The sequence below is a fragment of the Stegostoma tigrinum genome, chromosome 2 (assembly GCF_030684315.1).
Source record: "Stegostoma tigrinum isolate sSteTig4 chromosome 2, sSteTig4.hap1, whole genome shotgun sequence".
Taxonomy (NCBI): Eukaryota; Metazoa; Chordata; class Chondrichthyes; order Orectolobiformes; family Stegostomatidae; genus Stegostoma; species Stegostoma tigrinum.
Window position 1 is genome coordinate 94,937,117 of NC_081355.1, and position 24,974 is coordinate 94,962,090.

The 24,974-nt window shown below is 41.5% G+C and overlaps 1 protein-coding gene across 3 annotated transcripts in view; it reads left to right on the top strand.

The window, feature by feature from the left end:
- The window catches only part of LOC125461428 (tensin-3-like), a 386,950-nt gene that overhangs the window by 125,662 nt on the left and 236,314 nt on the right, over positions 1 to 24,974 (top strand). For all 3 annotated transcript variants that reach the window (XM_048550197.2, XM_048550207.2, XM_048550217.2), the window contains one exon: positions 20,358 to 20,472. In XM_048550197.2, coding sequence (XP_048406154.2) covers positions 20,358 to 20,472 — 115 coding nt within the window. The remainder of the gene's footprint in view (positions 1 to 20,357; positions 20,473 to 24,974) is intronic.

Here is a 24,974-nt window from a genome sequence, read left to right on the forward strand (position 1 = left end):
TGCTTGGCCTGCTGTGTTCATCCAGCCTCACATTTTATTATCTTGGCATTCTCCAGCATCTGCAGTTCCCATTATCTCTGATACAATGTAAGATGCTGCTTGGCCTGCTGTGTTCATTCAGCTTCATGCTTTGTTATCTTGATCAATTAATTTGGCTTTCTCTTGATGTGACTGTTGCAGGATTTGAGGGGCATCCCTTAAGATCCCACAGGATCCACCGAGGGATGGAGATGAAGCTTAGGGTCGAAGCACTTGGTGTAATGTTAGAGGTTGGTACACCAAGAGAGAGCTATGAGGTCTCATTATGCCATTGTAGGGCTCATTAGGGAAGCGGTGCTCCAGATGAGGTTTTTCGTGATGAAGAAAATTTCTTTCAGAGAACTGGAATGCATCATTAACAAAAGAGGTCATGAAGAAAAAGTAAGAAGATTAGGAGGTTGATACTACTAGTAGTAGTTCAGATTTGTTTTATCAATAAATTGGTATTCAATCAATGAATTGCCCATTTGGTACCACACTCGTGCGATGCATAAATATGCGGGATTAAAGAAGCTATGAAAATAAATTTACTAGGGGCTTCTGGGGGTTAACTGCAATATTAGAGCAAAAGCAAATCTGTAAAGATTGTAAGATTGACTGTTTCTTGTGAAAGCTGGAGATGAAAGTCACAAAAAGGGAGCTAAGAGAGAGCAATTTTATGATCATAGATTACTTTGAAAATCTAGTCCCATCCGATGAGTTCTTGGCAAAAAAACGAGTATCTGGCAAGAACATTACAAATTATCATCTAAATCAGAAGACTTTTCTTGTTGTTTTAAAATTATTGGATGATGCGGATTGGGGAAGTTTTCAAAATGTTTATGAAGTGAAAGCATTGACATTGACTAGTGCTCACTGTTAATGAGTACAAACCAGTTAGAAACTTCAGGTCAGCACAGAATCACAGTTGAATGCAGTGACGACAGCTATATGCTGCTTTGTTATAAGGTGCAATGAAAATGGCATCACACTGTTTGAATTTCCAGTTGCATTGACCGAAATGGGCTAGACACTTAATAGAAATTGGACTTGTCCATTTTGGTTTTAGTATCCATTTTGATGACTGATTAGTATTTCTTTTGGTTACCCTGGCACTGATTATTAACTTTTATAAGATTGTAATTGTTGAAGCTTTAAGTAAACATGCAGTATTTGATTTGACGTTGAATTAAATGTTCTAACAGATACTTTATGTGTCATCCGATTTAATTATTCATTAATGCTATTACAACCTCAGTAAAGAAACAGACAATTGCTAGCTTTGTTCACACAGATTTCAGATGGCTTGCAGAAATCACTTCCTCACTTGAACCCCTAACTTGGAAGGTCATCGAAATGAACTGAGGAAGTTGCGATGGTTTACGTTTTAGCTTCATTTGGATCTGCCTTAGTTAACTTGCAGCCTGACTAGGTTGTAACAGTTTCCCTCTACCTGTAGTTTGCTTGGGTCTAACTCTGTTATGTTTCTTCAGACCTTTTCTATTTATACTGTTTTACATCTACACTATTAGGTATGTACACCTCTCTCTTGTACAAACTACTCCATCTGTTACAAACTACTCCATCTGTCTTCACGTACTCTTATGCAAGACTCCAGATGTCATTGTTACATCACAATACTCATTGTTACATTGTTACTATAATCATTAATTATTACTTTCCAGGTAAATGAAGAGGAAATGTTTGAAATGTGGTTGATGAAGTCAATACCTGGGGAAAGGTGGATTGTTGCATTTCTGCCTCTGACAGGTTACCGCACCCATCCCAGCCCCTGTCCACGGTACCAATTTTAGCTGGTTACCTTTCTGTAAAGAACATTAATATTGACTAGAGTTTTGAATGTTGTATGCAAGTTGTGATGGGGGAATGAGAAAAAGAACAGGGCATTCAATCCTTGCTAGTCAGACAGAGAAGGATATTAAGAGATCTTAGCCTTTGCACATGCATTTGACTTTATTTACAGAAACAGATATTACAAATGTGCCTCCAAACCTCACCATCACAGTTTCAATTGGCTGGAAAATCACAAGTGAATTCCCAGTTAATGCCCATCAACTGAATCCCTCTGGTATGCCCAAGGCCTGTGGACCTGTTGTTGCGCTGCATCAGTTCCTCATCCAAATGCTGCTCCTCAGTGACACATCCAAGGACACAATACTAGTTTTCACATGTTTGCTGGCAATACCCAAACTGATTTTACCAGCATCTCATTCTAATCCATGACTGTTGTTATATTACCAGACTGTTTTATCCTACATCCATTACTGCAAGAGCATGAATTTCCTCCATTTAAATGCACAAGAGGGCTGAAGGCATTATTTTCACTCTCTGCTGAGAACTCCATTCCCTCGTCACCGATTCTATCCCTTTCACAACGAAATGCACAGAATGCTGGGGAAACTCACCAAGTCTAGCAGCATCTGTGCTGAGAGAAGCAGACTTCACATTTTGAATCTGGTATGACTTCTTCAGAGCTAGTTCAGTTTCTTAATTTCACCAGCATTCTCTATGTGTTGGATTTTCAGCATCTGCGGTATTTTGCATTCATTCCATCCCTTTCCCTGGCAACAGCCTGGGGTTTCCTACATTCATTTGCAAACTCAGTGTTACATTTGATGCACTTCTAACCTTCGATTCATGCTATCCCTAAGGCTGTCTAAATCCACCTCTGTGACATTGTCTGACGTGGCTTTTATTTCAACCTCCCTTCTATTGAAACCCTCAGTCATGCCTTTACTACCACAGGACCCAGCTATTTCAGTGCACTTCTGCCTGGTCTCCAGCATTCTATCCTGTGTACACTTGAGGGCATCCAGATTTCTGCTATCCATGCCCTAGCTTGCAGCAAGTCCTGTTCACCTGTCATCTCATCCCTCTGCTTGATAATGGACATGGTTTCCACAATTCTCATGCTTGATTTCAAATCTTTCCACAGCTTCCCACCCTACGCAACCCCCCCCAAAAAAAAATCTCAGTGTCATACTTTGTTCCAGAAATGGCCCTCTGAAATTCCTTGGAATGTTCCGTTACATTAAAATATTGTATAAATGAAGGTTGTTGAATACAATCAACAACCCATTAATTAGATTCCCTACCGTGTGGGAACAGGCCCTTCGGCCCAACAAGCCCACACTGCCCCTTGAAGCATCCCACCTAGACCTATCCCCCTATAACCCACACACCCCTGAACACTACGGGCAATTTAACATGGCCAATCCACCTAGCCTGCACATCTTTGGACTGTGGGAGGTAACCGGAGCACCCGGAGGAAACCCACGCAGACACGAGGAGAATGTGCAAATTTGACACAGACAGTCGCCTGAGACTGGAATCGAACCTGGGTTCCTGGCGCTGTGAGGCTGCAGTGCTAACCACTGAGGCACCATGTTGCCCTCATTAATATGCAATTAATCCCAGAGCCAGAAAACAATGAAAGTTATGAAGTTAGAATTGAAGGAAGGTTTTATGCTTCAAAATAAGCACATGTTGCAAACTTTTGGTGAAATAAATACTTTTAACTTGACAGTATTTAGATACTGGGTTACCAAAACCTTATGCAGTGTAACCTAGTTCTGACATTTCCCTTCACTGTGACTCTGAATGGGATTTTGAACTGCAATATGTTGCAGTTTAAGTTAGCATGAGTAACCATGTAGTTGTACAGTGAGGTTGGTCAGTTCTGTGGCCGGAAGGCTGATTTGCTATGCAGAGTGATGTTAGCAGCATGGGTTCAAATCCTGCACTGGCCGAGGTTACCGTGAAGGACTCTACTTCCCAAACTCTTCCTTTGTGTAAGGTGTGGTGACCCTCAGGTTAAACTGCCACCAGTCATCTCTCTAATGAGACAGCAGCCCTATGATCTAATAAGACTATGACAACTTTACCTCATTAAATTGTAAGAACGATCATTGTTTGTTACATTTCATGTATATGTAATCATACAGAAGATTAAATATGGCCAGTGCTGAGCATCAAAAACTTCAAAACTTAAATGTGTAGCTTTGCTTCTTCGAAAAGATAAAATCCAAGTTTCTTAATAATGCAGACACACCCAATGCTGAAAAGGAGGACTATTCTCTAACGGCAATGCAGTTTTGGCAGTAAAATAAGAAAATATAACAAGTCTAATTTTTTAAAAATAATTTTTTTAAAGGTATTTTTATTATTCTTCTGCTGTCTTGCAAGAAATAAGGTTTTTTTAAAACTTATGTTAAAATATAGTTTTAAAATCTGGGACAAATAATTTCATTGCTAAGAACTCAAGGTGCTGGTAGATATATTGCAACACTTTGCAGTGAACGCTTTGATCCCAATAGGGACCAATAGCATTTTTTTAAAAAGAGAATAAAACTTCCAATAACTGATTGAAATGACCACACAACAATATTTTCAGGTTTAAGACTTTTACTGAAAAAAAAATTTCAAAAAATTGACTAAACACTTCAACAGATAATTTACATTCCAAACTATCAAAAAATTTCCTGTTAACTTTTAAAAGAACTGAAATTCTCCCACCATGGTTATATTTTCCTCTGTCAGTTAAGTGGAAACTTCATTTTCTGGGAACCAATTTAGTGACTGACTATCTTCATTTCTTGGTAACTCCTCCCCCTAGAACTGTGTTTCTTGGTACGGAATGAATTGGAGTTTCTTCCCTTTGGCCAAAACTGGAGTAATCATTCAAGCTGATTTTAAACCCTGAACCTGGCCTGTCAAATCTGAGCGCATGTGCCCATCTGCCTGTGTAATGAACAATAGAGACAAGTTCCCTTTATCTCTCTGCTGTCTCTGTTGACCTCTGTCTTAGATCCTTGCAGACTAATGTCTATGAGGTTGTGATTTTGGCTAAGAAAACTTGCAGCCTAGTCATTCAGTGGTCTCTTGTAACCTTTTTTAAAATTAATTCATGGGATTTGGGCATCACGTGCTGGGCTAGCATTTATTGCGCATCCCTAGTTGAGAATGTGGTGGTGAGCTGCCTTCTTGAACTGCTGCAGTCCTTTTGTTGCAAGTGGATCTACAGTGCCATTTGGTAGAAAATTCCAGGTGTTTGAACCAGTGACATCAAAGGAATACTGATATATTTCCCAGTCGAGATGTTGACTCTTTCCCTTCTCAAAGCCTATTTCCAAGGGAACACAAGCCTTGTGTTCAGATAGAAAGACCTTTCTTCATTGCATCCTCAAATTATACAGGTAATTTAATCTGTAACTGGTTATAAGACCTGACATTTCTAATATTTTGCTTCGACTTGGAAGCTAACAATCTGTGCATCATCAACTTAGCTGTTCTAGTTATTGTTTATAGATGTAAATATCATGTATTTCCTTTCAAGTAAAATAACCTGAGTCCACATTTTTTACCTTTTAACACCCAGGTCCCCCAAATTTCTTCTCTGAACAGGTCATCATACTGTTTCTTTCTTTCTAAATTAAGGAGACACTTGCAGCACAATAAAATTATAACCTTCATGTTTGTATCATCATGTTTCTTTTAAGACATAAAGACATTTCAAATTCAAATTGGGTTTGTCTGAGAGCTGCTGGCCCTAGTAACCTAATGGTACGCAGACAGGAAGGTGATACTGATATTCACGTTTACCGTATGGAACATAAACTGTGTGAAATGCATGATGGCTGGTGGAAACAATTTTGAAATGTTCTTTTCCCCCAAATAAAAAATGATCAACGTTGCAACAGGCTTTGAAAGGTATTGCCATCAGATGTAGATTATGGAACATTGGATTGTGTTACATAACTAGTAAATAACTGATGTATGGAGTAAATGAATCAAATCATGGATTTGTTTTGCTTGTAAATGTCTGTTCCATAGATAAGACAATTTTCTGAAGTCTACTTTGTTTACCTACGGGATATGGATAACATGAGTGTGGCCAGTTTTTTTTTGCTTAGCCCTAATGATCTCCTAGTAGTTGTTGGTGAACTACCATTTTAATGTGTTGCAGTCTTTCTGGTGTTGTCAGGAGTGGGGGACACAGCAATAGTGAAGGAACAACAATGTTTTTCCAAATCAAATTGGAATATCATTGCCTGAAAAAATCATTTCCAGGAGGCCCAAAAGCAACTGCACCTCCCAGTCGCGAACCATTTTAATTCCCCCTCCCATTCCTTAGACGACATGTCTATCATGGGCCTTCTGCAGTGCCACAATGATGCCACCTGAAGGTTGCAGAAACAGCAACTCATATTCTGCTTGAGAACCTTGCAGCCCAATGGTATCAATGTGGACTTCACAAGCTTTGAAATCTCCCCCTCCCCCACTGCATCCCAAAACCAGCCCAGCTCGTCCCCACCTCCCTAACCTGTTCTTCCTCACACCTATCTCCTCCTCCCACCTCAAGCCGTGCCTCCGTTTCTCACCTACTAACCTCTTCCCACCTCCTTGACCTGTCTGTCCTCCCCAGACTGACCTATCCCCTCCCCACCTCTACTCTCCTCTCCACCTATCTTCTCCTCTATCCATCTTCAGTCCGCCCCCCCTCTCTCCCTATTTATTTCAGAACCCTCTCCCCATCCCCTTCTCTGATGAAGGATCTAGGCCTGAAACGTCAGCTTTTGTGCTCCTGAGATGTTGCTTGGCCTGCTGTGTTCATCCAGCTTCACACTTTCTTACCAATTCAGCAGTTATTTTGCTCTGGATGACCAAGAAACCAAGCATCTGTGAACATGTTATTTGTAAGTTTGACAGCACTGTCAAGAACATTTTGCATGACTTTTCTGATGTTTGCAAGTAAATAGATGGGGCAGATATCAGCCAGGTTGGATTTATCTGGCTTCTGGCAGACTTGCTATACATGAATAATTTTTACACTTTGCTAGGCAGATGTCAGTGCTCGATCTGTGGCATAACAGTTAGGTCTAATGGACAGCTGATTGCAGAGCACAAGTTTTCACTGCTGTAATCGGGATACTGTTGGGCCTCATAGGTTTTGCCGCTTTAAGTACGCGCAACAAATTTTTAAAAATTCACACATGGAACATGACCATTGCTGGCTCAGAAACATTTATTGCCTGTCCTTAGTTGCGCTTGAGAAGGTGGTGGTGAGCTGCCTCCTTGAACCGCTGCAGTCCACCTGCTGTAGGTTGATCCACAACCCCCTTAGGGAGGGAATTCCAGGATTGAGACCCAGCGACACTGAAGGAATGGTGATATATTTCCAAGTCAGGATGGTGAGTGGCTTGGAGGGGAACTTGCAGGTTTTGGTGTTCCCGTATATCTGCTGCCCTTGTCCTTCCAGATGGAAGCTGTCATGGATTTGCAAGGTGCTGTCTTAGGATCTTTTATGAATTTCTTGATACATGCGCCAAATAAGACTGACTAAAGGCTGTTTTCTTATCATGAGAGGAGCAGATAAAAATGGATTATTCACTTACCACTTCTGGATGAAAAGGTTGCAAAGACTTGAGCTTTTTGTTGGGCTTCTCCTTATCGAGGATGAAGGTGTTTCTGGAACCTCTTCCTTCCATTTCTTTCATTCCCTACCACATGCATCGTTGAATGTGTCAGGTCTGCAGATATATCACTGTGTCAGGTCTGTAGGTTGTGAAATCATCTTGTTATGCTGCTGCTGGTGTTCAACATGGATATGGTCCTCTTTTGTAGTTTCACCAGTTTAGTACCTCGTTTTTGGATAGAATAGTTTTTGTTTAGCTGAGGTTACCATGAAGGACTCATCTTCTGCACCTCTCTCCTTGCCTGAGGTCTGACAGTCCACAGGTAAAATCACCACCAGTCATCTCACTCTAGTGAGAAAGCACCCCTATTGTCTGGTAAGACTACGGGAACATAATAGTTGTGATCCTAAAAAATGGCAAATTTAAATGCAAAAACAATAGGCAAATCAGATTTTCCCATCACAGCCAATGCTAAAGTTATTGTTAGATTCAACAGGACCTAGGCACCATGGTTAGCACTGTTCCCTCACAGCACCAAAGAGCACGGTTCAATTCTAGCCTTGGGTGACTGTCTGCCTGTATGGAGTTTGCAAGTCCTCCCTTTGTCTGTCTGCACGGGTTTCTTCCGGGTTGCTTCTGAAATAGGGTCTCAACCCAAAACGTCAGCTTTCCTGCTCCTCTGATGCTGCTTGGCCTGCTGTGTTCATCTAGCTTCACACCGTTTTATCTTGGATTCTTTGGCATGATGGTTAAGTTAGGGATATGCTACACTGTGAGGTCTCAGGTTATGGAGGAGTATGGCTCTGCTGCTGCTGTTGATACTCCACGGCACCTAATGAATGCATAGTTTTGAGCTGCAGAGTCTATTTCTGAATCTACATCATTTATTCTGTTGGTGGCATCATCCCATACAGTATGATGGAGGGTATCCTAAGTGTTTAGGACTGTTTAGTGGTCATTTCTAGCAGTTGCCATCATGGGGAGACACATCTGCTGAGGACAAGAGAGCAGGATTTTTCTTGGTTTGATTCCCTCTTCAACTATTGCAAGTCCATTCCAGCAGATGTGTCCTTCAGGACATGGGCAGCCTGGTGAATAGTGTTGCCAGGCTCTTTCTCCAAGTCAAGCATAGATCTGCTGTTGGCTTAGAGTCACAGAGGCAAGTAAACTAGAAAATGACAAACTTGCGCCCCTAAAGGTCATGAGTGAACCAGATGTGTTTTAATATCAGTCTGTTAATTACCAAATCATCATTACTTATTATTAGCATTTTATTTCAGATTTCTATTCTTTTATCTGAACTTAAATTCTCTGGCTAGTGTAATGTGGTGTGGTGGGTTTGATCTCATCCCATTTGGATTATTACTTCAGCTTCTTGGATACTACTGACTTCACTTAACCACAATGTTACCAATAGCCATTTTGAAATGCACAAAGTGAGTACTGCTGAACAAAGACACTCTTTGTTGGGGCTTTTAATTTGGCACTCATCAGGACAGATCACAAGAATGCCAAATCAAGAGGAAAACCAACATTTATACTGTATTAGAGGAGAATGCTAATTGATTTGCAAGTGGACTCTGGTTGGTTGAGGCTTTGACATGTAGACTGCATTTGTTAACAGTGTCCCACTGCCGTCGAGACATTAACGGCCTCAACCTCTCCACCCCTCTCACCCACTCCAACCTCTCCCCTGCAGAACGGGCAGCCCTCCGCTCCAACCTCAACCTCACCATCAAACCCGCAGACAAGGGTGGCACAGTGGTAGTATGGCGCGCTGACCTCTACATCGCTGAGGCCAAACGCCAACTCTCCGACACCTCCTCCTACTGCCCCCTTGATCATGACGCCACCCCCGAGCACCAAACCTTCATCTCCAACACCATTCATGACCTCATCACCTCAGGGGACCTCCCACCCACAGCCTCCAACCTCATTGTTCCCCAACCCCGCACGGCCCGTTTCTATCTCCTTCCCAAAATCCACAAACCTGCCTACCCTGATCGACCCATTGTCTCAGCCTGTTCCTGCCCCACCGAACTCATCTCCACCTATCTGGACTCCATTTTCTTCCCTTTGGTCCAGGAACTCTGCACCTACGTCCGTGACACCACCCACTCCCTCCACCTCCTCCAGAACATCCAATTCCCTGGCCCCGAACTCTTCATTTTCACCACGGATGTCCAGTCCCTATACACCTGTATTCCGCATACAGATGGCCTCAAGGCCCTCCGCTTCTTCCTATCCGGCAGGTCCGACCAGTCCATCCACCGACAGCCTCATCCGCCTAGCCGAACTCGTCCTCACCCTCAACAACTTCTCTTTCGATTCCTCCCACTTCCTACAGACAAAGGGGGTGGCCATGGACACCCGCATGGGCCCCAGCTATGCCTGCCTCTTTGTAGGTTACGTGGAACAGTCCCTCTTCCATACCTACACAGGCCCCAAACCCCACCTCTTCCTCCGTTACATTGATGACTGTATCGGCGCTGCCTCTTGCCCCCCTGAGGAGCTCGAACAGTTCATCCACTTTACCAACATCTTCCACCCCAACCTCCAGTTCACCTGGGCCATCTCCAGCACATCCCTCACCTTCCTGGACCACTCAGTCTCCATCTCAGGCAACCAGCTTGTAACTGATGTCCATTTCAAGCCAACCAACTCCCACAGCTACCTAGAATAAACCTCCTCCCACCCACCCTCCTGCAAAAATTCCATCCCCTATTCCCAATTCCTCCGCCTCCGCCGCATCTGCTCCCAGGATGAGGCATTCCACTCCCGCACATCCCAGATGTCCGTATTCTTCAAGGACTGCAACTTTCCCCCCACAGTGGTCGAGAATGCCCTTGACCGCGTCTCCTGCATTTCCCGCAACACATACCTCACTCCCAGCCCCCGCCACAACCGCCCAAAGAGGATCCCCCTTGTTCTCACACACCACCCCACCAACCTCCCGGATACAACGCATCATCCTCCGACACTTCCGCCATCTACAATCCGACCCCACCACCCAAGACATTTTTCATCCCCACTCTTGTCCGCTTTCCGGAGAGACCACACTCTCCGTGACTCCCTTGTTCGCTCCACACTGCCCTCCAACCCCACCACACCCGGCACCTTCCCCTGCAACCGCAGGAAGTGCTACACTTGCCCCCATACCTCCTCCCTCATCCCAGGCCCCAAGATGACTTTCCATATTAAGCAGAGGTTCACCTGCACATCTGCCAATGTGGTATACTGTATCCATTGTACCCGGTGTGGCTTCCTCTACATGGGGAAACCAAGCGGAGGCTTGGGGACCGCTTTGCAGAACACCTCCGCTCGGTTCACAATAAACAACTGCACCTCCCAGTCGCGAACCATTTCAACTCACCCTCCCATTCTTCAGATGACATGTCCATCATGGGCCTCCTGCAGTGCCACAATGATGCCACCCGAAGGTTGCAGGAACAGCAACTCATATTCTGCTTGGGAACCCTGCAGCCCAATGGCATCAATATGGACTTCACCAGCTTCAAAATCTCCCCTTCCCCCACTGCATCCCAAAACCAGCCCAGCCTGTCTCTGCCTCCCTAACCTGTTCTTCCTCTCACCCATCCCTTCCTCCCACACCAAGCTGCACCTCCATTTCCTACCTACTAACCTCATCCCGTCTCCTTGACCTGTCCGTCTCCCCTGGACTGACTTATCCCCTCCCTACCTCCCCACCTATACTCTCCTCTCTACCTATCTTCTTTTCTCTCCATCTTCGGTCCGCCTCCCCCTCTCTCCCTATTTATTCCAGTTCCCTCTCCCCATCCCCCTCTCTGGTGAAGGGTCTAGGCTCGAAACGTCAGCTTTTGTGTTCCTGAGATGCTGCTTGGCCTGCTGTGTTCATCCAGCTTCACACTTTATTATCTTGGATTCTCCAGCATCTGCAGTTCCCATTATCTCTGTTACGATTGCATTGTATGTTTTAATTCATTTTAAATTTCACTATCATTTGGCCAGCGAGGCACATATATGAAAATTTGTGACACAAGTGATTTGATTGTATTTGTCAATATTTTATAGCTTTTTTTCCCCCCATTTGACAGAGTTAAACCTTATTTTGTTTGATAGAAAGATGTCTTGGCCAATAAAGAGGAAGAGACAATTTATGTGTCTCGTGCTAGTGTCAGATCTATTTTAAAAAGACACTGCTTGAATTTTGAGGCCAGCATTATCTCACCTGCGTTTAATGGCCAGGAAAATTAAATACTAGTTGTTAACATCTGGCATGGAAACAGAAGTATTAATAAATGTGTGTGAGAGAGAAAGAAAGAGAGAGGAAACAGCTGACAGGCCAGGGCCTGGATTTTGCAATCAAGGCAGAAGCAGATAGCATTTTCTGCTGACCTTGCTGAGAACTGACCCCTCAAAGATTTATCCATCTCTGTGATGTAGATTTCATCTTCCCTGACATTCCTTTGAGTCTAGTACCAAGTTAAATGGGATCTGCAGGTGTCCAGCATTAGAGATGTTGTCAAACAAGGTAAACACAGACGTTTTCACACAAACAGTAAACCAGCCAGGATAAATCATTTAACCCATCCACTTTTACTTCCAATTTTAGAGAGCCAAGTGAATGATTGGAAAATGAGCGTAGGATTAAGTTCAAATCCAAATATCAAAAAAGTCAAGGATTTGTTAACTTGGAGAAAATTATCATTCCACAAATATAAGATTAGACTTTCAAGTTTTCTGAGACTTTATTAGCAATTATGAATGTAGCATGCCAAATTGAAAAAAAAAACCCAGTTAGATTTCATTTACAAGTTGTAACCTTTTCAAAGGTTTCTGAAGTGACTCATAGCAGGAAAGTAGAAGCCTTCTTGGTTCAAAGATAGCCATTCATTATCATTTGGGTGGAGATTGAACAGTGCTTTTGAAATAATGAATTATTAACAGCTGTTGCTTGATTTCCCTATTTAACAGCATGTATGCAGACTCTAGAATTTGTTCTCTCTTTCGGAGGGTAATGACAGTGAATGCTGGTAGTATGCCACTATTCCTATAGGAAAATCCAGATTGTATGTTTCTCACTAGGGGGAGGCATTGGTAGAGTGGTATTATCACTGATTGTTAATCCAGAGACCCAGACAACATTCTGGAGACCTGGGTTCAAATCTTGCCACAGCAGATGGTGGAATTTGAATTCAATAAATATCTGGAATTAAGAATCTACTGATGACTGTGAATGCACTGCCAATTGTCGGGAAACACCCACCTGGTTCACTAAGGAACCTGCCAACCTTGCCTGGTCTGGCCTACATATGACTCCAGACCCACAGCAATGTGGTTAAGACTGATCTGCCCTCTGGGCAATTAGGGCTGGGCAATAAATGTCATCAACACCCTCATCCCATTAATGAATAAAAAAAGAATTGATTTCTCTCTACATTGCATTCAATTTTGGAAGCAGCCAAAGTAAGATGGTGAGACTTTAGGATACGAGGAGGAGGGGAATGGATAGATTGAGTTTGTTGTAATTGGAGGGATGGAAGTCTGGTGCTGGGAAGAGGTTGTTGGTGATTAATGAGTTAAACAGGAGCAGGAATTCAGAAGCTAAGTGGATCATTCAAGCAGCAACAGATTGGGATTGAAGTGAGAGATTGACAATTAAGGGCAGACATAATGGAAGTTAAAGGAGTCAGGATTGCAATGATAAAAACAAGAAGTAGGAGAAAATATGATTTATTGGCGGAGAGCAGCTAAGGTCTATAGTTTCCCCCCAACTTTTACCCCAAAATGCACCCTGAACCTATTTGTTAGACAGGATAAACACGAGAAGAATGTTCCTGATGACTGGGGCGTCCAGAGCCAATAGATATGTAGACGCAGATGATTTTCAGAGTGCACAATGGATAGAAACTTTGGATGTTTGTTTCTTGCTAGTCTAGCCCAGAAGCACTGACAGTATTTGAAAACCTCCAGTTGTTGTCCTCCCTGAAATCTGCTTACTGATTGACCTAGGAATCTTGCATCTTTAGTATCTCACAATGTACTTCTCCACTAAACTAACATGGAATTCATTGGCATTTTTTTTCCACTTGTGACTTGGATGAAGGGTGCAGACAACTTGAGCTTCCATCAGTTTGCTGGGGATGTATACATGACTGACTACTCAGCACAGGGAAGTGTTGATCAGGCCTTCTTCTCAGTGTTATAGCTCAGGTTGACAACCATGCACTAACTGTGATGTGTGGGCAGACAATCCTATTCAACCACTCCATATAGAAACTCATTGTGATACTTAGGTGCAGCACAGCGCTGCCATAGAAGCTGTAGCTATAACCACAAATTTTGGCAAGTCGGTCTCTCCTGTTGTGTCTAGAAAGATGTGAGGGATTAGTTATATACATGACTAATGTCGTGCTTTGGTGTTGAAGTTCACAGAAAATATTATGGACTCAGATATTTTTCATTGTTTGTTGATATTTGTTTTAACTTCATTGATGTATGTGGTAAGGATTATAAAAGGAACCTAAAATGCAAGCAATATTAGGAATCCTGTACCCTAATTGTACATTATGAAAAGACAGAAACTGGTTTATTTACCACAAATCAGAATTTTTTTCAAGTAAAAATATTTTGTTTGAAGAACTTTTTAACTGCACTCAAAGCTATCTGGACCAGTCACAGCTACATAAAAATAAAATTCCTGAAAGCTTAATTACTGTAAATTTTACTTTGACAGAAGGAGATTTACTAATACCTTCCCCATCATAAAGAACCCTTTCAGTCTTCACTTGATTGAACCTTCTTTACAATTCACATATGTGAAGGTCATGATAGGGCATCTCCTTAACAAAAACTAAAAAGAGAGCCTGTACTGTAGAAATCATTATGAAGCCTCTTTTTATGGCTTCTGTTCTTGGATTAGTACATTGGCTATTTCAATGATTATAAGGCACAGAGAACAGAAGTAAATAATATTTGAAGTGAAAACAGACGAGGAGATCCTAACACATTTTTATATACTACACTTTATCAGTACTGGACTGTATGGTATTTTGAAAATGGCATCTTTGGTATTGCAGCCTTTGTTGGTAAGTCAACTTAAAAAAGCAGCTAAAAGTAATATTCACGTCTGAACAGTGATATTTCAAGCTGAGAAGCCAAAGCTTCTTTCCAACAAATTTTGCTATAATTATAAGTTGCCAAACAGCAGACATAATGTATGAATACTTTGCATTGTGCACTTTTTGTTGGATCAGTTGCAGAATGATTTAGCATGTTAGAAAGAGGGTATTATTAAATTGATTGTGTGAAAAGAAAATGTAGACACTCAAACAGTTGTTCTGGAAAGTATTCGCAAGCCTTTTACATTGCATAGTATTTTAAAAAGCAAACCGAGTTGGTACGATATTAGGTTTGTGTTGATTGTATGAGATTCGGGTGAAAAGCCTACTCAAATGTGGATTTTATTTAAAAATAAAAAAAAGTGCCGGAAATTTTTAACAGGTATGGTAGTATCAATGGATAGAGAAATAATCAGTTATAGTGTACTCAAAGCATTAATTCTGTTTCTGTCTACACAGATGCTGTCAGATCTACTGAGTATTTTCAGTATCTTCTGTCTTTCAGATGTGCATGGATATCAAGCAGCACTGAATGTTACTTTTATTTTAATGGATTTTATTTAGTTTATTTGGAAGGCATTTTTGATATATGTAGCATTCCAAAGATTTTGATAGAAGCAATATTCTAACTCATCTCAACACACATTATCCCAGCAATTATATCCATTTTATCTGTGCTTTCATTTGAAAGCTTGTATTTTACACACACTGGATGCATGGCATGTATGTGAAAAGTTTAAAATGGAACCATTCCTTACGACAATTTAAATCCTATACTTTGCTGCTTTTTAAAATACTAGTCCTGAAATTAGATCGTGCTGCATAAATACTTATTATGTTTATTTTGAATTTCATTTTACTATTTTAATAGTGTCTTCAAAATCATTTTTAACCTTGTAATAATGAACTTGAGAATTATTATTAGCATTGCCTCAAACTAATGGCTTTCTTTAAGTGGATGACTATAATTCTTTGTTCTATTGATTTGAATGTTCCAACTAGAACTAAGGAAGACTTGGAGCAATTTTATTCTTGAAACACTTGTGCTATTTTTGTGTACGACAATAAAAAGCATTTTGACTTCAAAGCATTCAATTGATTGATTGGAAGGATACTGTATTGACTGAATTTTGGCCATGAAGGCATTGCACAAATGCTGTTGTAGGATCAAAGAAAACTATGCATCAACTCCAGGTAAAACTCATAAACATGCTTTCACCTTAAAAAACACACACAGCTCAGAAAAATTTTTAAGTCTTCTGAAAAATAAATACATGTGCTTCTAGGGTCTTCAGTGTTACGTATTGATGCAGTGCCTGATTAGGTGGGTCATAACATTTGAGTTGACCCTCCCTAAGCACAAGAGATATTGGCCTAGAATCTAGTCTCTACATTTATGCTGTTGCAGATTTGATCTTTGTTTTATGTAACAAAATCCTGTGGATTTTGTAAACTCTAAACGGTTTTGGAATTCCAGCCATTCTGCCTGACAATACATGGAACTATGTGAAATGAGGCAATGTGCTGGTGAACAAAGTAAGTTGTTTTGTAATAGCAGCCATTTTAAATTACCCTGTAAAGAGCTGGAATGTGAATAGCAAAGAACAGACTTGGCTTTGTCATTTAACTTTGCAACAAAAAGGATGGGGACTACTGTAAAATATAATCGTTCTCACATCTATGGATCTGCATGCACATAGAACTCATCAGAGCAATTCTGTTTCTTCATTAACTCCAAAGAATCACTACATTCTAATGTAATAACATTTTATTTACATCAGAAATGTATAAACATTTGAAAGGAGCATTAACTTAATCTTTATTGCAGAATAATGTGCTTTTTAATCTCAATTTACAGATTTTTAGCGGTATTTGCACCTTCAATTTTAAGTTTCTAGTTAGTTTGTACGTTTTCACTCATATATCGTGGTATCCTAAAACGATTTTCTGCTCAGCTTAAATGCCAGTTTGCTTTAGTTTTCCAAGAACATGCAGTTGAAATTCCTTGTCATCTTTGTACTTTCTTTCACTTTTGTGGCACGTTGTTCATCACAGGCAAAAAGTAATCTAGCATGGCTTGAATACGTTGGGAGGTGGTGGAGAAATATTTCCCCAGTTTCTTTTCCTTATTTTGCCTCTATCAAAGTTGGTGCCTGACAAACTCAGCTAAATGTTTTCCTTCAAGTGTTCATTGGCGTTAAGTATATATAATTGATCGTCAGGCTAAATGCTGTTTTCCTTTTGCTGTCTGCATGTTCGTTCCCGGGGAGATTGGAATCAAGAAAGAAAAAATACACTCCAGTATCTTTCAAGGACACTGTAACAAGTTAATGCCATTGGCAATAGCTTTGGCTGAGGTCAACTAAATCAATACAACTCAGGAATTAAACCTGAGGTTGTGTGGACCTCCTTGGGCCACCCATTATTTCATTTGTTCATTTAAGTATCAGCATGAAAAATTCAGTCGTGTCAATTGACCTAAATAGATAAATAAATCAAAATTAATATATCAAAATTCTTGGCATTGCTGTCATCTTTAATTGTGCCTTAATTTTCACTGTAAGTTGACACATTAATGTCTCCTCTTACTTGGGGTTGATTTTGTGGAATGCTTTAATGTAATTGTGGGAACCGCAAGTCATACTGGAAGTTAAGTCATAAACATGCTGTATCATCATTCTAAAACACCAAGCTCCTGATCTAAGCTATATCAGTGTGGGAAAATGCTGCACGCAAGACACTTTCCCAGCAGTTGGGAAAAAGAGAATCCAGATGACTAGCCACCTTCAAATGAGCTGTGGTTTTCATAATCCTTGAAATTGTGGACCGGATGTCCATTTCCTATTGATATTTCTTGCTGAGAGGAAGGAGCAACTGTGTGGCTTTGAATATTCAGAGAGACAGAATATCAGGGCAAAAGTGAGATGAAGCCAGTTGTCTCCTGGATTAATGTGTTCAGGGCATACAGCAATACATTATGATTACAAGCAGGACAATTGAAAGCCTCTTTGCAATGCTGGGGTTGGAGACTCGAGGCAGGAAAGGACAGGGAAAAGCTCAATGACAGAAATTCAGAGGTGGGGAAGGAATCACAGGAAGAGAAACAAAATTGTTTCTGTTTTTGTAGTAACACTGGAGGGAGAAAACACAGTGGGTAAGTGAGATAAAGCAGAGATTATCTTTGCTCCTCTTCTGCAGCCCCTACATTTGTGGCATTGCTTACTCCTGAAGCCCTTCTCCCCACTGCCACCTTACTTCCACAAACCTGTTGTGTTCCTGTTGCAAGAGTGCCACTACTCACCGACGCCATTAGATTGTGACCATTCTTCAAACAAGGGATAATGACTAACAGCTTCTTTGACCGTAATGTACATTAAAACTTGGCTTTATTTGTATTTCGTCCATTTCTCATACTTGGTTTTTTAAAAACTGCACATGGATTCCTTAGCTTTAGTAATAGAAATGTAGAATACAAAAGCAACATTTATGAAAAAGCTGCTTAGGCCTCAACTGGAGTAGCATGTTCAGTTCTGAAGACAAACATTGGGCGAGATGTTCAAAACTATGAAGGGTTTCAATTGAGTGGTAGACCCCGAGGGTAGCGCATGTATGGAATGAGCTGCCAGAAGAAGTAGTGGAGACTGGTGCAGTTACAATATTTAAAAGACATCTGGCTGGGTACATGAATAGGAAGGGTTAAGAGAGATATGGGCCAAACACTGACAAATGGGACAAGGTAGGATTGGGATGTTGGTCAGCATGAATGAGTTGGAGGATCGAAAGGTCTGTTTCTGTGCGGTATGACTGTGAGGCGAATAATTTAATATCTTCAGAATGCCCACTGATAATTTTGTGCAGCTAAACGATAGTAGCACTGATGGTTGTGGTGGGTGTGTAAGTGTCTTTTGTTTACTATTGTTGGAGTTTAGGCTTTTCTCCACCAGTTGAAATGGGTAAATGAAAGTCTCCTAAGTGGTCACAGTGCTTTTTGAATATTAGCGCAGTACCTTTTAGCCCTGGTTTAACAACAGATCCTGAATTGGAGTTTACAACTCAGATGAAAAAATTCATGGACCACCTCTGATGTTCTCTAGTTACCTCAGAGGATAGAAAATGTTATAATGCCAAGCCTACTGCATGGATACTTAACCACAAGCAGCAAGCTTTGTTTCTTTTGTAGACCTGGCAGATGAAGTTTTGTAGGTTGAAGGTGTCAGGCTCAGCCTTAAGATTTCAGCACTGTTACTGGAGCCAAACGCAACAGAATCTCACAGATGGTTGACAGTTTAAGAATGCCAGAAGACAAAGCTGCCATAATCCATGTTCAAAGACACAATATCTAGGGACTAATACATGGATTAACGAACAATTTGTCTCACATTGTCAAAATTCCAAATGCATTTCTGACCAAATGATTTACCTGGCACAAAGCTGTTTTAAATCTTGAATACCTGGTCCCAACAGATAATCTACCTATGGTACTTCGTTTTAAAACTGTCGCTCTTTAGGTCCTCTGCCAAAATGTCTGACAAGCTTGTGGATTGTTTTATTTTCAAGATATTAAAAAAATTCCATGTGCTGATTTTTGACAATTCTCTGATCCATTAAACTAAACTACTTTTCTTATTCTAGTGATAGACTTGCACATCTTGAGTCATTTCTCTGTGCCCTTTCCAAGCTTTGACCTGATTACTGTTCAAATTCTCATCCTAGCCCCAGTTTTAGCAGACATTGAACTCTCCTTGAACATTGTCCCATTCTATAGAAAAACTGTTGGCTCCGTCATTGCCCTTTAAAAAAAATGCTTGGCTCTAGGTAACGACACTTGAGTCTTCCAACTCCCTTCTCCACCCAAAGCTTCTGAGTATATGTCTGTTTTTTTGGACCCGTGCTTAACTTATCTGCAAGTACCATTTTAAATCTTTTGGTGAAAATGTCATGAGGCATGTTTTCTGATTCTGACGGTGATGTGCTGTCTTCTCGAACTTTTACCATTTCTTGATTATGGTTAGTCATTGTTCTACCTTAACTGGATCTGTATTCATAGAACCACTTTAAACTATACAGCCATGACCAGGGTGTCTTCATTGTGTTATCTTCCTTCTCTCAATTATTACCCTTCGAATAATCCAATAATCTATTCTTGGCTTTCTCCTCTGAAGGAACAGCACTAACCAAATTACCTTTGATCCTGTGATGCCTGAAAATCAAAATTCTGATTATTGTGGTAAATGTCAACATGACTTCAAACTTCCCTCCTTCTTACACCATGGTCTATCACTATAACTCCTCTCCAATACTGACTGACCTGTGTATCTCTTACTGCTCAGCGAGCTTTCTGGGTCTGTCTGTGGAATTCCCCCTCGGAATTCTGTGCTTCTTCACCAGGTTGTATTTTGATTTTTTTCTTTCAAACCAAACTTTCTTGACCTAGGTTTTACTAGCCTTCTTTGCTGCGTCTTTGGCTGGGCATCCATTTTTCCTCATGCGTCTGTGACTTTGGAATGTCTTTCTTTGTTAAAGGTACTCTTATAAACATCAGTTAAATGAATAAGTTTCAATGAGAGTTAAACATAGAATTTCCATATCTCCAGTTTCTTTCTGTTTGATATTCCTGTTACTTGAAGCTTCTGCTACGGTTAGTGCTTGAACTTGTACCACTGAGCTACATTTAACAATATTTTAATGTTGACCTGCAATACATTTTTATCAAAAAAAATTTGTTTTAGAACATTATGAAGTAAAAACTTCACTTCCAAATGTGTGTTGTAAAAAGGCTGTTTGATGTTTGTTGTTTCAGCCCGAAGAGTTAGTTTCCAGTTCACATACTTTCAAGAATAAGACTTTCAAAAAGCCAAAAACCTGCAGCATCTGTAAACAACTCATCAGCAGCAGCCAAGGCCTTTCATGCAGAGGTGAGTCCCCAGTGTGCACTGTTCTATATTTTCGGAACATGGGAACAGGCGTAAGCCATTCAGCCACTCAAGATAATTCCAAGATTCCAGATGGGTATTGATCCTTCACCTTACAGCCACTAACACTGAGAAGGATAATGATAGCAAATGTGTGGGAATAACACCAGCTGCAAGCTCCCCTTCAAGGCATTCACCAACCTAACTTGCAAATGGACCAGTTTCAGCGTTACTGAGTCAAAATTCTCTAAGTCCCTCACTCACAACATTGTGGGTCTACTGACACTAAATAGATTTCAGTTCAAGTTCAGGCAGATCCCCGTCACCTTGACTAAGGAATGACCAGTAGCCGTACCCAGATCCCACGAATGATTGACAAACAGCCCATATTCCCCATGCTATTCCCACATCCCTTTCAAGCATGAGTAACTAGAAATCTGTCAGCCTCTGTCTTGTACTTGTTTGGTTAGCCTTATGGGGTAGCGAATTCCAAAGATTCACCATCTTCTGAGTAAATAAGTTCGTTCAGATCGAAGTCCTTTTGCTTTCAAGCTATCATAGAATAATTGAACTTTGTTAACCAGACCAAACGTGAAGGAGAAACATTTCTAAGGTTCCTTGAGTAAGAGTCGAGTTTTATTCCTGGAGAAAAATAAAAGATGAGCACAAACATACCTAAAGCACAGTTGCCAAAGAAGGCAGGCTGAAAGGTATCTGCTTCAGCTGAAAGGTGAGGGCAGTTACATTTTAGGGGTGTTTACAGTCCTTCAGTTATGAGAACGAAGACACCTGAGTCCAACTGTTTGGTTGCCGTTGTGTCTTTTCCATTATGGGGAAGCTGCAGATGCCCCTGGAGTTCTCAATAAATCATTCTTGTGCCAAACTATTTTTCTTCAACTAGTGAGGTTTAGAAAGGGGAGAGAGAGGAGATTTCTATATTTGTGCTGTTTTTAGTCAGTTTGTTTGGTCCCATAGCTTTGTGGTCAAAGCAAACTACTGAAGTATGGGTTAATTGTATATTTGAAGACTAGCTCCATTATCTTTTTCAAACTAAATACTGTACAGGTAATCTTTCATCTCCACAACATGAAGCGATTGGACAAGTGTGAGTAAAAAAAAAGAAGTCATTTTCTTAACATCTTGTTGAGTTTCATAGCCTGTTGATGAGAAATGGAAATTGACTCGGCTGGTTTTGTGCATTTCACGTGGGCTGTCTAGGCTTATGAAATCATTAGACCGACCATTTCAGTTCAGCAGTGCCCTTTTTCAGTATACTTTTTATTTCATCAAACTCTCAGGTTTAAAAGTCAGATGTTGAAAGATGAATATTGCCATTTTCCTGGATCACAGACTGCGATCAACTATGGCCATGCTGGACTTCTAACCAAAAAGTGTTTTTGAAATATAAGGGTGAACAGTATAAAGATTACTGTAGATGTAAAATCACTGACTGTCTGGAGAGGAATCCTAGAATGTCAAACCTGAACGTGTTAGAGATGCTTCAAAGGGAGAAATGTACTATAAACTGTTAATATCTCAATCTCAGTCTGTGAATATGATGGATAAAACGACAGTAATATGAGCAAGAGGCATGTTTGCATTTTCCACTTCCAAGAATACAGAGGGACTTGAATTAAAAGTGAGTTTCACTCTTGAATGTGCATGTATACATGTGACTGTGTTAACAAGCTGAAGTGCTTATGGGTTGAGGAATGCATGTGTCTTGGTCTGGGTTTAGTGCATGTGTGCTGTATGAATCCCAGTCAAAAAAAACCACCCAGTAGTCACCCTGGCATTGCAGGTGAACATATTGCTCGCTCTCAGTGTTTTCAGCCACCGATCAGATTGATCCGTCCCGTCCACTGACCAGGTCGTGCCTACTACCAGCGTCCACTTATCACCAGCATTTTGCCTCCAACCCTTCCCCCCGCCCCCACCCCACCCCTTATCTGCTGATCCCCTAACCCCACATCCCACCCTGAAGAAGGGTAATAGCTGAAACGTTGACTGCTCCTTTCCTCCAGATACTGCCTAGCCTGCTGTATTCTTCTAGCCTTCTGTTTGTCTACATTGGATTCCAGCATCGGCATTCTGTTTTGTCTTTAACAGTAAGAAAAAGCAAGGGAAAGATTAAAATTGAAGCAGCGGAAATTAGAATTTCAAGAAAAAGGGAATGAAAGAGAAAGAGAGGGAGGAAAAGGAAAGCGAAAAAGAAGGAAAATCCAAGGGGGAGAAAGCATGGAGGGAAGAAAAAGAGTTGCAGGAAAAACAGGAGGAAAGGGAATGTGAACTAAGGCAGCTTGAGCTGAAGGATAGGAAATTTGCTCTGCTCCTGCAAGACAATAAGTTCCAACTTGAGGGCAGAGGCTGCTGAACTTCCTCATTCAGTTCTTGGGTTTGAGGAGGTTGAGGTGGAATCCTTATTTATCTCCTTTGAGCAGGTAGCATGCCCATTCATACGGCCAGTCCAAATTGGCCCTTATTACTGCGGAATAAACTTTTAAAGAAATCTGTTGAAGTTTACTCCCTCTTGATTGAAAAAAATACTGATTATGTAGAAGAGTGAACAAGATTATCTTAAGTACGTTGTGGAGCTGGAGGAACACAGCAGTCCAGGCTGCATCAGAAGAGCAGGAAAGCTGACGTTTCAGGTCAGGACCGTTCTTCAGAAATAGGGGAGGGGGAAGGGAAAGGGAGCTCTGAAATAAATAGAGAGCAAGGATGGGGCTGAGGAGGGGTAGGTGGGATGGTGACAGGTGCGTGCAGGTAGGCAGTGGTGGGGCTTGGTCAGTGATATGGGTGTGGCGGATAGTTGGGAGAGAAGATGGACAGAGGTGGAGAGAAGATGTCAGGGCAAGGAGGTGGGGATGACAAGGAGAGTTGGTCATTGGATGAGGCTGGGGGTGGTGAATTCCACGTTTAGGCCATTGGGCTGTAGGCTCGGTGTGTGAGGTGTTGCTTCTCTAGTTGGCAGGTAGTGTCATTGTGACACTGGAGGAGGCCCAGGAAGGGCATGTCACCCAGGGAGTGAGAGTGGGAGGGGGAATTAAAAATGGTTGGTGACTGAGAGGTGTTGTGGTTGTCGCGTACAGAGTGCAGATTCTCTACGAAATAGATTCCGAGTCTACGCTTGGTCTCACCGATGTACAGGAGGCCACACCAGGAGCAGAGGATACAGTAGGCCAAGTTGACAGATGTCTGTTTACAGGTGTGAGTCACAAAAAATTAGCATGCAGGTAACTCATAATCAGTCAGTCTTTCAGGATCTCAGTTATACAAGGCATTGGCGAGACCATAACTCAACAACTCGAACACAGAACATAGAACTTAGAGCAGTACAGCACAGTATAGGCCTTTTGGCCCACGATGTTGTGCCGACCTATTATCCTACAAAGATCAAACTACCTTGTATACCCTACATGTTACTATCCTCCATGTGCCTAGCCAAGAGTCACTTAAAAGTCTCTAAAGTGTCTGATTCCACTACCACTGCCAGCAGCGCATTCCACATGCCTACCACACTCTGTGTAAAGAACCTACCTCTGACATCTCCCCTCTACCTACCTCCAATCACCTTAAAATTATGTCCCCTCGTAATAGCCATTTCCACCCTGGGAAAAAGTCTCTGACTATCCACTCTATCAATGCCTCTCATCATTTTGTAAACCTCTATCAAGTCACCTTTCATCCTTCTTCGCTCCAATGAAAAAAGCCCTAGCTCCCTGAACCTTTCCTAATAAGACCTGCCCTCCAGTCCAGGCAGCATCCCAGTAAATTTCCTCTGCATCCTCTCTGAAGCTTCCACATCATTCCTATTACAAGATGACCAGAACTCAACACAATATTCCAAGTGTGGTCTAACCAGAGTTTTATAGAGCTGCAGCATAACCTAGCAGTTCTTAAACTCATTTCCCCTGCCAATGAAAGACAACACACCATATGCCTTCTTTACAACCCTCTCAGCTTAGGTTGCAACTTTGAGGGATCAGTGGACGTGGACCCCAAGATCCCTCTGTTCCTCCACACTGCCAAGAATCCTGCCATTAATCCTGTATACGGCATTCAATTTTGACCTTCCAAAATAAATCACTTTACACTTTTCTGGACTGAATTTGATCTGCAACTTCTTTGCCCAGCTTTGCATCCTGTCAATGTCCCGTTACAGCCTACAACAGCCCTCCACGCTATCCACAACTCCTCCAACCTTCGTGTCATCAGCAAACTTCCTAACCTACCCTTCCACTTACTCATCCAAGTCTTTTTTAAAGATCACAAACAGCAGAGGTCCCAGAACAGATCCCTGTGGAACACCATCAGTCACTGAGTTCCAGGCTGAATACTTTCCACCTACTACCACCTTCTGTCTTCTATTGGACAGCCAATTTTGTATCCAGACAGCCACATTTCCCTGAATCCCTTGCCTCCTTACTTTACGAATGAGCCTGAATGGGGAACCTTATTAAATGCCTTGCTAAAATCCATATGCACCACATCCACTGCTCTGC